Genomic DNA, 14,269 nt, shown 5'->3' with positions numbered 1-14,269 from the left:
GGTATATATTCAGTGCCATAGTGGCGGCACATCAGGGGGCACCCAACCGACCCACCGAGTGTTGCTAGGGTAAAAATCTTCCGACGGATGTGCACGCGGCGCGCACACACCTAATTGGAATGGATATGAGCAAGCACTCGAAGAAGAATCATGGTTTAAAGACTTCAAGGTGCAGAGAATCTTCCAGAAAGTGACCCATGCCCCATGCTGCAGAGGAAGGCAAAAAAACCCCAGGGCTTCTGCTAGTCCGCTCTGGAGCAAAATTTCTTCCCGACCCCAAATATGGCGATCATCTAAACCCTGAGCATGTGGGCAAGACTCACCAGCCAGACACCCAGGAAAGAATTCTCTGTAGTAACTCAGATCCCACCCCATCTAACATCCCATCACAAGCCATTGGGCATATTTACCGCTAGCAGTCTGTAGCAGGGTGCTTACCCTGCTCCTGCCCTGAAGGGCTTAGAACAGCCCTGGGGGAAGGTTGTGGCTGGGAGCTACTAAGCTGGGCTGATTAGGGAAAGTAGGCTCAGCTGTGGCCATGCCCCCATCAGGCCCAGCTGGCCCCAAAAGAGGCTGTGAGCCAGACACCCAAACAGTCTCTCTCTAGCTGTAGAGTGAGATGGGCCTGGCTGCAGGAAGCTAGAGACAGGGTAGTGAAGCAAGGCTAGGGCAGGGCTAGGGAAAGGCTGGGGAGCTCCAGCCTGGAAAGCTCCAGGTTGTGGCCTAGCACAAGGCCAACAGGTACTGGAGGTTGCAGAGGGCAGCCCAGGGGTAGGCCAAGGCAGCAGGTCCAAACCCAACCTTGCCAGTGATGAGTAGGCTGATACTGCAGTCTGCCCCAGTGCGTGGGGCTAGACAGTGACTGGCAGTAGCCATATACTGAAGCAAGGTGGGGATAGAGAGTGGGGGTTCCCCGAGGAGGGGAGACCCTGAGAGAGGGGATTACTACCAAGGGGCAGCACCCCAGGTAAAAGGGCACCGGGTCCAGGGAGGGACACGGGGGACAGAGGATAGGCGGATCACCAGCCTGCAGAGGGCGCTCTGGAGCTGAATCGAGCTAATTCCCAGGAGTCACCAGCAGGAGGCACCGCAGGGGTGAGTCCGCTCCTCTACAAAGTCAAAGATGAATTAATTGCCAAAATTAAGCTACCCTATTATACCATCCCCTCCATAAACTTATCAAGCTTAGTCTTGAAACCAGGTATGTTTTTTGCCCCCACTACTCCCCTTGGAAGGCTGTTCCAGAACTTCACTCCTCTGTTGGTTAGAAACTTTTGTCTAATTTCAAGTCTAAACTTCCTGATAGCCAGTTTATATCCATTTGTTCTTGTGTCCACATTGGTACTGAGCTTAAATAATTCCTCTCCCTCTCTGGTATTTATTCCTCTGATATATTTATAGAGATCAATCATATCTACATTTAAAAACTTATCAGAAAAATAGGTGATCTTATAGACCTTCGGGGAATTATTGTTCTCACTAGTCTACTATATTGTACCACCACTGTGTTGTCATTGACCTGCTGGTTCCCATGCAGTCCATGGTTGAACTCTGCAGTTCTCCATTATTACCTCTCAATATTCATCCACTTACCATACTATTCACCCGTAGCATTCAAGAGTCTTAAGACGTTAAAAGTTGGGTATTTTTGTTGGGGACAAAACTGATATAATGGAAACCATGATTCCAATGTAAGTCAAAATAAAGGTCCAACCTCCCAAGGAGCTGATATGCATTGAAGTTAGCCCTACTGTAAATACACTTTAATTCAAATGAATATTTCCTCTCATGAATGTAGTAGGTAGAAGAAGCAAGTATAGATTTGGGGAGAGATGTGGGGCAAGACTAAGGAGAACATAACTAAATTGAATGGCCATATTAGCAACCATTGGCTGCAGCAAAACTAGGATCACATTCATCATTCAGATCACAGTTTGTCCCTCTTTTAAACAAGGAGAAATTTACCAGAATGATATACATTAACATAAAACAAAGCACCTTGACCATAGACTAGACAAAACTGATAGGCCAGAGATAACACACACATCCCATGCAGACCTAAATGTACAGGGTAACATTGCAAAGATAATGGTGTAACTGAACTATTAAGCACAGTTGAGCCGATTTTAATAATGAAATTATTATGCTGCCCAGCTGCCACTGGAAGAGACAGGAATAAAGAAAGGCCTATGGGAGACAAACTTATATATTGCACAAGTCCAGAAATATATACTTACTACAAATCTACTGTTCACTTTTTCTAAAATTCTTTTTTCATTTAATGCCATCGATTCTCCTTTTCTCTTCTTTATTCTCTTTTTTTCTAGCTTTTTACAAGCATACATTTTTCCTGTTGCCCGCACTTGGCAAGCGCATACCTAATGGGAAGAGGAAATATGTCACATGTACCAGGTTTTACAGCAGAACAAAAACAGTTCTCTTTTTTTTCTAATCCCCTTGGGAGCCCTGAAGACAAGTAAAATACAAGAGAGTCAATTAAAACTGTTTCATGGGTGGACACACTGGGTTGTTTGGTTTTGAGGTTGTTTTTTGCTAACAGTGGAAATGAATTGTTACATGAGCCAACTGTCTTGTTAGATGCAAGTGTTTAAAAGTAAAAATACTGCCTTTTCAATTTAGATCAATTGTAATTCACCAATTTACCAATCAAATCTGTTATTTATTCAAGGAACGAAGAGTGTAAGTTACCTTTTCCCCCCATGTTCCCTTTAAGGAGTTGCAAACACAAGCAGAGATCTCACAGTACTCACCTCTCCAAATCCTCCTTTGCCTAGTACTCGGTAATATCTAAATGTGTTCTTGGTTACTGGTTGCCTAATAGACAGAATGGAATAATTACTGATCTCATTTCCAATTATATTTTTTGTTTTTCTTTCAGAGCCCTGTTTGTTTCTGTTTCTTTCCTCTTGTCCAATATAACTTCCATGACCAGCAGACTACACAATGCCTTTCCTTCACCTAAGTGGATGAAAGGATTAGCATACAAACTGAATACCAAAGGAAAGGTGCTTTTGTTCATGCCCACTGGCTCCCCCTTGTGGGCAGCAAGTAGTCGCTACAAGCAGAATGAACAAAAATTTAGGTCTATGCCACCGCCATGCATGTTGGTTGTTCTTCTCATACATGGTTTGTGAGGAGACAATGTTTCAAGCTGGGATTTTCAGGTGTTCACCACTGACTCAATTCTTTTCCCACTGAAGCCAGTACAAGTTTTACCACCTTGCTTGCTCTATGTTTCAGAAGTATTTGGTCTAAAGGTCTGAATATACGTTTCCTAGTTTTCCTCCTGCATATACCTCTAACTTGCTGAAACAAAGATTTTTCCACTAATAGAAGTCTACAATGAAAATCATGGTTAGGCACCTAGGAGCCTAAAGGAGCAGGCTTGATTGTCAAGAGTACTGAACATCCAGCAAGTGCCACTGACCTCCATGGAGCTTCTAGGTGACAGCTCTTCTGAAAAAATCAGGCCACTTATTTAATGGCTTAAAATATGGATTTAGGACCCTTAACATAGGCCCCTATTTTAAAAATCTTAGTCTCTAGGGTTGGGCAAGTCACTTAACCTGTGCCTCAGTTAACCCATCTATAAAACCAGTTAATTACCTTACCATACAGTGGGCTTATTGATTAATATAATTGTATTATAATAGCACCAAAGGCCCCAATCAAGTTCAGAACCCCATTGGGAGCTATGCACTATACAAACACACAGAAAGATTTTTAAGTTTAAAGTTGTTAAATGTAAAATGCTTTGAGGTCATTAAACAGATGCTTTCATTATTAATGTACATCTACCACAGCTCCACTTGTTTGTCATCTCATCAGCCCATTACATCTTGTCTTTTAGACTGTACGTTCTTTGAGGCAGGGAATATCATTTACTATATTTGTACAATGGGGCCCCATATTGGACGGCTTTTATGTACTACTGCAGTAAGTGTTAAATATAAAAATACCTTACCTTTCCAACCATTTCCACTGTAAAAAACGGGAGAAATAGATGCTTTTTTGATAAGCCTCAAAAGGTGCTCCACTTAAATAATCCTGGACAACCCTGCAAAAACAATCCACGTTTATGCTGGTAGACTGGCGCTATCAGGGATGAGAAGCTAACCACTTCACTAGACACCAATTTAGATGTATCAATCTGTCAGCAGATGGAGTGAACATATTACTGCACTACACAATGATTTTACTGTGCCTGCCTCAGAGAGAGCGTGAGCAGCTAGTACAATTCCACTGAGAACTGCACCTGTACGGTCACTAGTGAGTGCAGAAGTAAGATATCGTGCTTATTTTAGCAGGTTGAAAATTTTAAAATAATTCTTGAGGAATTAGAGCTCAAAATGACTAACCCACAAGCAGAGCTAATTTTAAGGTGGCATGGGAGGTGAGACATCCCTCCCATAAGCATGGCCTGTTTGGGGATTGCATGTAGAGGCCTGCACTCCCTTCCCCTGTCGATCATAAGGAGATCCAATTTTGGGACAAGAGGTGAGGGTATCAGGTGTGGAGACAAAAACAGAAGCACTTCTCAGCAGCTTTCCAAGGACAGCCTGATCAGAGGATTTGGCTCACCTTGACAGCTGGTATCACTGTCCTATCATGAGTATAGATGCTGCCATTTAAAAAGACATCTGTACATCAACAGCATGGTACTATTGAAAGAGGGATAAGATGGCAATTTAACTAGATCAAAAATCCTTGAAGTGCTCTCACTTCGCTTTTATTTTTTACCCACAAGCATTCCTTTCCCAGAAAGTCTCAATCACCTATACCTTTCCCAGAAATAGCATCAACATAAAGTTACTTTAGCTGCAGTTTCTAACCTCTGCCCATAATTGCTTTTAGAAACATTACCGAACAGTGCAATCTCCAGCTTCCTATTTACTCCTAAAATCTTGGTATCTGTGTAGTCAGGGGAATGAGTTATCAGACCCAGCTCAGCAGGATACTATGCATCAGCTGCTATTTTACAACTGGAATAATTGACTGTTACAGTTTCACTTACACAAAAACATCTCGGCCAACTGGGACACAGTCTATCAGGGTACATTACAATTGCCAAAAAACTTCATAGCAAAGTTAGACCGCTGAAGACTCACAAGACAACTGACAAACACATTTTAAATCAGAGTTATATCAATGACACAAACAGAATAAAAGTATTTTGTGCCTTGAGATGAAAAAACTCTTTAAAAGCACAGACTCTGGTTTGACATAATTAACCTGTTCAAAACAAGTACACTTAAAGGACTAATTGTTAATAGTTTAAACATGGATTTAAGGCAAAATTCTCCTCTTAAGATCAATTTGGCACATTACAGAGAGACATTGTCTTTAAAATGTGATTGAGTACTCGATGATTTTTCCTGAATTCTTTTCAAGAATAATCCAGCTAGGCAGTGGGTGTGTTGAGAATGTTACTTATTGATACTAGACAATCATTTCAGATGGGTTTTATCAAAACTGTAAAAGTGGTTTTGCAATACAAGTTCCATTGCTACGGTGACAGGATAGCGATGCACAATTTTGCATCCACATCTTTCATTTACAGAATGCATGTAATTGTGCCCACTGAAATAAATGCCTTGTTTGGCGGGGAAAAAAAAAAAGCCTCTCTGTGTCTATGCAGAGCAGACAGGGCCTCATTTTTAAAAGACCAATACAAAGTAATTGCCTAGCATTCAAATTATCTGCCTCAGAAGAAGAGAGGTGAGCGGACCCTTTCCTGGGATTTGAACTTCGATCATTAAAACCACCCTTCCAAACCTGATGGTTAGGCCTGTACACCACTTCCCTCAAACTAGGCAACAAAATGCAAGATGAGATAAAAAATGGGAAGGCCTCATCTTGCTGAACACAGACATTCACTGGAAGTCCAAAAAAAGAGGAGGTCATCTGTTTAACTTCTTAGTAGTGTGTATTCTGTGCATCTTTTTTGTATCTCTTATTGTCAAATTATGCATAGTATTTAGTTTTCAATTGACGGGGAGGTGTCCCAAGCTGTGACTCAAAAGTTGCAGGCTTTTCGGCAGACGTGATCAAGCATGCCTAGAAGAACAGGTAATATTAGAAGTGTCAAGTATCAGAGGGGTAGCCATGTTAGCCTGGATCTGTAAAAGTAGCAAAGAGTCCTGTGGCACCTTATAGACTACCAGACGTTTTGGAGCACGAGCTTTCGTGGATGAATACCCACTTCGTCGGATGCATGTAGTGAAAATTTCCAGGGCCAGGTGTGTATATAGAAGCAGGCTAGAGATAACAAGGTTAGTTCAATCATGGAGGATGAGGCCCTCTTCTAGCAGCTGAGGTGTGAAAACAAAGGGAGGAGAAACTGGTTTTGTAGTTGGCAAGCCACTGCAAGAAACTGCACCATCTACTCAGGACGCTCCCTACTCTAACACCGGAACAAATCTACATACCCTTAGAGCCCTGACCAGGGTTATTCTATCTATTACCCAAGATCCACAAACCCGGAAATCCTGGACGCCCCATCATCTTGGGCATTGGCATTCTCACTGAAGGACTGTCTGAATATGTGGACTCTCTACTCAGACCCTATGCCACCAGCACTCCCATCTATCTCCGTGACACCACTGATTTCCTGAGGAAACTGCAATGCATTGGTGACCTTCCAGAAAACACCATCCTAGCCACCATGGATGTAGAGGTTCTCTACACAAACATCCCACACACAGATGGAATACAAGCTGTCAGGAACAGTATCCCTGATGATGCCACAGCACAACTGGTTGCTGAGCTCTATGCCTTTATCCTCACACACAACTATTTCAAATTTGATGACAATACATACCTCCAGATCAGTGGCACCGCTATGGGCACCCGCATGGCCCCACAATATGCCAACATTTTTATGGGTGACCTGGAACAACGCTTCTTCAGCTCTCGTCCACTCACACCCCTTCTCTGCCTACGCTACACTGATGACATCTTCATCATCTGGATCCATGGGAAGGAGACTCTGGAAAAATTTCACCACGATTTCAACAGCTTCCACCCCACCATCAACCTCAGCCTGGACCAATCTAAACGGGAGATCCACTTCCTAGACACCATGGTGCAAATAAGTGATGGTCACATTAACACCACCCTATACCGAAAACCCACCGACCGCTATGCCTACCTTCATGCCTCCAGCTTCCATCCCGGGCACACCACACGATCCATTGTGTACAGCCAAGCACTGAGGTACAACCGCATCTGCTCTAACCCCTCAGACAGAGAACAACACCTACAAAATCTCCAAGCATTCTCAAAACTACAATACCCACACAAGGAAATAAGGAAACAGATCAACAGAGCCAGACGTGTACCCAGAAGCCTCCTACTGCAAGACAAACCCAAGAAAGAAACCAACAGGACTCCACTGGCCATCACATACAGTCCCCAGCTAAAACCCCTCCAACGCATCATCAGGGATCTACAACCCATCCTGGACAATGATCCCACACTTTCACAGGCCTTGGGGGCAAGCCAGTTCTCGCCCACAGACAACCTGCCACCCTGAAGCATATTCTCACCAGTAACTGCACACTGCACCATAGTAACTCTAGCTCAGGAACCAATCCATGCAACAAACCTCGATGCCAACTCTGCCCACATATCTACACCAGCGACACCATCACAGGACCTAACCAGATCAGCCACACCATCACTGGTTCATTCACCTGCACATCCACCAATGTAATATACGCCATCATATGCCAGCAATGCCCCTCTGCTATGTACATCGGCCAAATTGGACAGTCTCTACGGAAAAGGATAAATGGACACAAATCAGATATTAGGAATGGCAATATACAAAAACCTGTAGGAGAACACTTCAACCTCCCTGGCCACACAATAGCAGATCTTAAAGTGGCCATCCTGCAGCAAAAAAACTTCAGGACCAGACTTCAAAGAGAAACTGCTGAGCTTCAGTTCATGGGCAAATTTGACACCATCAGCTCAGGATTAAACAAAGACTGTGAATGGCTTGCCAACTACAAAACCGTTTTTCCTCCCTTGGTTTTCACACCTCAGCTGCTAGAAGAGGGCCTCATCCTCCCTGACTGAACTAACCTCGTTATCTCTAGCCTGCTTCTTGCTTGCATATATATACCTGGCCCTGGAAATTTCCACTACATGCATCCGACGAAGTGGGTATTCACCCATGAAAGCTCATGCTCCAAAACGTCTGTTAGTCTATAAGGTGCCACAGGACTCTTTTCTGCTTTTATTAGAAGTGTAAGGGCTCTAGAAGACTGAACATTTGTAAATATGTACCATCCTTTTGAGAAAAGTCCTTTGCCTCGTGTAGTTATCTGAAATTTATGATTTTGCACTTTCCTTTTTATAAAAAGGAAAAATAGTTTCTCTCCTTTACTAAAGTAAAAAAAAAAAATAGGCCCCTACAAACAAGAGGGGGGAAAAACAATGAAACTATACATAAAGTAAAACTGGAATAAAGAGAAATATTTCTCGAATCTATTTCAGCTAGAAAAAACTTAGTTCTTACCATTAATAATGGGTACAAAAAATTCAGGAAGTAGTGTGATTTTTTTCTTAATCTGATTTTTTTAAATGCAGTAAATCAGAATATTTCCCTATCAACTTCATTGATTCACAAGAACAAAAGAATTAAGAGAAATGGAAAGGCAGGTTAACAAAACCATGCAGGCAGACTCTGCTGACCATGAACAGCCCTAAAGACTTCAGCTGGACATTGTTCAATCAGAACGCTCTGCCTCCATAGATCATTTTGAAGAACAGTAGCCTTTATCCCTTCCCACCTTTTCCACCAATATATGGGATTCATACAGCTAAATTCCAGAAAGTTGGTTATTCATCCCCTGAACTTCAAAGAAATTTGTCCTAAACCACATTTAAATGCTTAGGATTTTTTTATTTTAAATGATGAGTACTCCATCTCCTCCGAACTCCCCTTCCACCAGCAACTCAGATACCCAGTCATGATACACAATGAGGAGGCCTTCAATCCTCATCAACTGTGTCTGCAAAAGGAACATTTGCCTAGGTGAAGGTCTTCTAGCTTCCATCAGCCAATTTATTCTGATATGCTGCTTTGTTTCAGTAGAGGTATAAGTTGCCACTATCTCTCAGAGGCAGCCACTAGTGGGTTTTTAAGAAGCAATAGTTTTTACTGTCCTTGAAGTGACAATCTCAGCTTCCAGAATCATATCTTGTCCTATTTGTCTGTTATCTTGAGATCAGAGCGCTTCAAGGACAACATAATGCCTCTTGAGCTAGCAATGTAATTAGTGTTGCCATCTGTCCTGAAAATTGTATGACCGTCCTGCTGTGTAAGTATTGGGCTTGCAATCCTTTTATAAACAGGCAGCTCCAATAAACGATTTCCTAGCACAGTCTAAAAACAAGACAAGGAAACTATCCTCAACACATCTCTGTACATCTAAAATCCTGACCTGTAAGAGGAAGACGAAAAATATACAGTTCTCCCATACTCAGTTTTTTGAACTTGTGAAAATACTTGCCTGGTACCGTGTAGTGTGCTATCTACTAAGTCAGTATGGAGGCTTGAAAAAAATCATTTAAAATAACAGAAGGGATTTAACTGTTTTTAAGTGCAAATTTCATCAATTTTAAGAGTGGAATCATTACTAAATCCTCTATAAATACTAAAAGGGGGCTGCAGACAGTAACAGTTGCAGAACATCCTGAAACCAAAAAAAACCTAGTTTTAGCTTGATAAACATGTTTTTGATCTATATGTATTCTGCTCTCGTACTGTATTAGTGTCCCAGATTCTTCTGTCTTTGGACACATTTTCCCAACTCCCACTAAAGTCAAAGGCACAATAATAATGTCACTTCTGTTACAGCATAGAAGTAACTCTAAGAACAATGTGAGTGCTGAATACACTACACAGGAAAACAAAGAGCACTAGATTCTTAGTTGTGTCCTCACCAGAATTTCATCTGATAGTGTCCCTTTAAACTTTCTCTGTAACCTCCCTGGAAATACAAATTTTCAGTGTACTTTTAGCCAACATTCATCACGTACCTAGTGCAGTCATTAAAAAGATCTTTGCAAGGGTTCTGCTCCAGTCTTGTTTTACATTCATTCACTGTATCCTGAGGTATTTCCGGTAAGTGGGCTGCAGACTTTACATGATACAAACCAAAAACAATAATAAAAACAATTAGTAATCTAACAGATAAAGAATCATAAAAATGTAGGGCTGTAAGAGACCCTCAAGAGGTCAACTAGTCCATTCACCTGCACCCAGGCAGGATCAAGTACATACAGTATATGAGAGGTCTTTGTCCAACCTGTTCTTAAAAACCTTCAGTGATGGGGATTCCACAATCTCCCTTGGTAACCTAGTCTAGTAGGTAATTAGCCTTTATAATGAGAGTTTTTCCTGATATCTAACCTAATATCTCCTTTGCTTCAGATTAAGCCCATTACTTCTTGGCCTATCTCCAGTGGACATGGAGAACAATGGATCACCATCCTCTTTATAAAAGGCCTTACAATACTTGAAGGCTTATCAGGTTTTCCCCCCGCCCCAATCAGTCTTCTTTCCTGAAGGCTAAAACATGCCCAGTTTTTTTAACCTTTTCTCACAGGCCAGAGCAACAGAAATGATATTATTAAAAACGGGCCTATCTCCAATTTGTCCACAGCTTTCCTAGTTTGGGACCCAAAACTGGACACAGTACTCCAGCGAAGGTCTCACTAGTGCTGAGGACAGCCAAGATAGTTACCGCCCATGTCTTACATATGACACTCCTATGATATTGTTTGTTTGTTTTTCTTTTTCTTCTCCCTTCTCCCCCTAGCTGCATCACATTGCTGGCTCATATTTTATTTGTAATACACGATACTCCCCAGATCTTTTTCAGTAGTACTACAGTAAAAGCTGTTTAATCTGGCATGTTGAGGAAATGGTGCCAGTAAGTGAAAAATGCCAGTTAACAAAAAGAGGGAGGGTGTTTGGGTGTGGGAGGGAGTGCAGGGCTGGAGCACCCCCATTCTTTGCAGTTCATCCTAACTGAGTGACTGCAGTTGGCTCCCCTTGGAATCCAGTCACACTGGTTTAGAGAGCTTTCTGGTTGGTGAAGTGTCAGATAAAACAGCTTTTACTAGCTTTTATTCCCCATTTTCTATCTGTGCATTTGATTTTTGTTTCCTAAGGCTATGTCTCTATTTACAACAGTGTATAGAATACATACACTGCATGCTCTTGAGCACAGGTACAAATAGCAGTGTAGAAAGTGAGGCACTGCTTAGATGATTTGAGTACAGACAGGATGCCAGAGCAGTACAGTCTTTCAACCAGTTTTGAACCCACCTTATAGTTATTTCATCCAGACCTCATTTCCCCAGTTTGCTTATGAGTATGTCATATTGGACTGTGTCAAAGGCCTTACTAAAAATCAATATATATGTCAGGTTTGTTTGGCATGATTTGCTCTTTACAAATTCATGTTGGTTATTACTTATCCTCTACGTATTAAACAATCATTTTGTAGGCAATTTGTTCAATTCCTGGAAAAATGGTGGATGTTAAGTTGACTGGCCCATAATTCCCCAAGTTCTCTTGTTCCCCCTTTTAAAGATGTGTGCTTTGTTTGCCTTTCTCCAGTCCTCCAGACCTCACCCATCCTCCACACATTCTCAAAGATAATTGCTAACAGTTACAAGACCACTGCAATTGGTTTCCTAAGTACCCTAGAGTGAACTTCATCATGCCCTGCCAACTTGACTACATCTAAATATTCTTTAACTTTATCTTTCCCTAATCTGGCTGGGTTTCTTCCCCTTTGATGTTAATATTGTGTTCTGCATCTGGTCACAATTAACCTTTTAGTGAACACTGAAGCAAAATAGGCATTAAACACCTCAGTCTTCTTGATAAGCAGAGTACCTATATTTTCCTTCATCTCTCTACCACTCCTAATGTATTTAAAGAACCTCTTCTTATTGGCCTTTTATGTCCCTTGCCAGGAGCAACTCATTTTGTGCCTTAGTTTTTCTGAATTTTGTCTCTTCATGCTTGTGCTATTTTTTCTATACTCCGTAACAGTTCGCCCATATTTCTACTTTTGTAGGATCGTTTTTTACTTTCAGAATAGCTCCTGAAGCAGCCATATTGGCTTCTAACTATTCTTCCTTTCTTTTCTTTGCATCAGGATAGATTGTAGTTCTTCCTTTAATATTCTCTCTTTGAGAAACTGCCAGCTTTCCTGATCTACTTTATCCCTTAGATTTTCTTCCCATTGGACCTTATCTACCAGTGCTCTGAGTTTGTTAAAGTATGTTTTCTGAAGTCCATTGTGCTTATTCTGCTGTTCTCACTCCTTCCTCTCCTTAGAGTTCATTAAATCTATCATTTCATGATCATTTTCAACCAAATTTGCCTTTTCACCTTCAGATTTGCAACCAATTCTGCTCTCTTCATCAGAGGAAGTTTTCTAACTGGTTTAAAAAACAAATACCTTCAGCTAAACACATTTTAAAACCAGTTAGGGATATGATGGTTAAGTGGCTTAAAAGGCCTGACCAGTTTTCACTGTTTTTTTAAAGACCACGCCAGCTGTTAAATAAGCTTCCAGAGAAGATGAGACTAATCCAGAGCCTGAGCATTTTTAGGACACCCGCAAAATCCATATCTTCCTCAAGATAAAGCTTCCTCAACATAACCAGAACAATTGGAGGGGAAAGGGAGAAAAGAGGATGGAAGTTATATCCCTGGCAGAACTTCTGACAGACAGAATAGGGAGAAGAACAAAGACTCCTTGAATTCTACCAGGGACATCTCTAGGCAGATCTAATTTACCAGGGCAGTAAACAAGATATTAATAAACTCAGTAGGAGCTGTGGGTGCCCAGCATCTTCTGAAAAATCAACTCCTGTGTTTCTCAAGCTGGGCAGCCAAAAGCTGGGCAGCCTGAAACACTTTTGAAAATTTACACCTAATTTCTCAAGTCCACACAACATGTCAGCTGCAAAGCCAGATCTAGAACTCAAGAGTTCCTTACATTCCGATGATTCTCATGTCTCTAAACCACACAACTTTAAAGTAATATGCTAAAACAGCAATTTAGCTACTTCTTGACATTTAGATGTGAATAGGTTTTAGTCCAATCTCACAAAATTCTGCTTGCCTGGCACTAGTAATTAAACAAAAAAAAATTACCATAGAGAAAAGTTAAATGTCATAGTGCTAGTGAAAAAATAATGGTAGAGAGCAGTCAAGCTTTGTGCTTGAGTTAATGAAGTTTCACAATAATCTTGAAAGGAAGGGCTTGTCCACATTCCAGAATGACTTGCAAAATTTTATATTAGAGTTTCTCATTTTGAGAGCAATTTACTTCTTAGTATTTTGCAAACTAAAACATCATCTGAAATTGCTGCCATTTTGAGCTCTAATTTGGTCAGCTCTTACAATGCAGTTTGACAAAGTATTTTGCAACAGGATATACTTACCCCGCTAGCGAAGTATGTGTCTAAAACTTTCAGACCACAATCTTTACGCTTTTCATCTGAAGACACTTCATACTTGGCCTAGGGAAAAGGAATGAAAATTAAATTAGATCTATTGTTACCTCATACTGCAATAGTAACTGTGATGCCATGTGATTTCTATCACAAATACTGGGAGGCATCTCACCTATGGATTATAAACTGTTTTCATCTATAGCGTTCAAGAATTTAGGGATTTTTTAGGATGCATACTGAAACAGATAATTATCCACACCATCTTAAAAAAAAAAAAAAAGGAAATATGCCAAAACTGTACCTCTCCTAAGACATACTAAAACTGGAGATTTGATTTGTAAAATCCCAGAAGCTATGCCTTAGAAGTATGCACAATTACACTGAAATTATATTTCACATAATAGGAAGCCTTACACAGCAGGATGATGTGCATAATCTTAGGCTAGTTAGTCTGACATCACTCCTAGGCAAAATAATGGAAAAGCTGATATGAGATTCAATTAAGAAAGACTTAAAGGATGGGACTATAATCAACACCAGTCAACACTCTTTTATGGATAATAGGTTTTCAATCTGATTTCACTTTTTGAGATTACAAATTTGGTTGATAAAAGGTAACTGCATACAGATAATAGACTATGTAAGGCATTTGACTTAGTACTGCACAACAACATTCTGACTGAAAATTAGCACTATAAAATATCAACCAAGCACATGTTAAATGGAATTAAAAACTGGCCAAGTGATGGATCTA

General features: G+C 40.9%; 1 protein-coding gene across 4 annotated transcripts in view; it reads right to left on the bottom strand.

The window, feature by feature from the left end:
- Positions 1–14,269, bottom strand: part of GRK4 (G protein-coupled receptor kinase 4) — a 98,085-nt gene that overhangs the window by 35,956 nt on the left and 47,860 nt on the right. For all 4 annotated transcript variants that reach the window (XM_030564225.1, XM_030564224.1, XM_030564227.1 and 1 more), the window contains 5 exons: positions 13,504–13,581; positions 10,072–10,172; positions 3,986–4,078; positions 2,772–2,835; positions 2,238–2,378 (listed from right to left, as the gene is read on the bottom strand). In XM_030564225.1, the coding sequence (XP_030420085.1) occupies positions 2,238–2,378; positions 2,772–2,835; positions 3,986–4,078; positions 10,072–10,172; positions 13,504–13,581 (477 nt within the window). The remainder of the gene's footprint in view (positions 1–2,237; positions 2,379–2,771; positions 2,836–3,985; positions 4,079–10,071; positions 10,173–13,503; positions 13,582–14,269) is intronic.

Source organism: Gopherus evgoodei, chromosome 5, assembly GCF_007399415.2.
Source record: "Gopherus evgoodei ecotype Sinaloan lineage chromosome 5, rGopEvg1_v1.p, whole genome shotgun sequence".
In the NCBI taxonomy this organism is placed as follows: Eukaryota; Metazoa; Chordata; order Testudines; family Testudinidae; genus Gopherus; species Gopherus evgoodei.
Note: the sequence above shows the minus strand (reverse complement) of the source record. Positions and strands in the feature narration are given on the sequence as shown.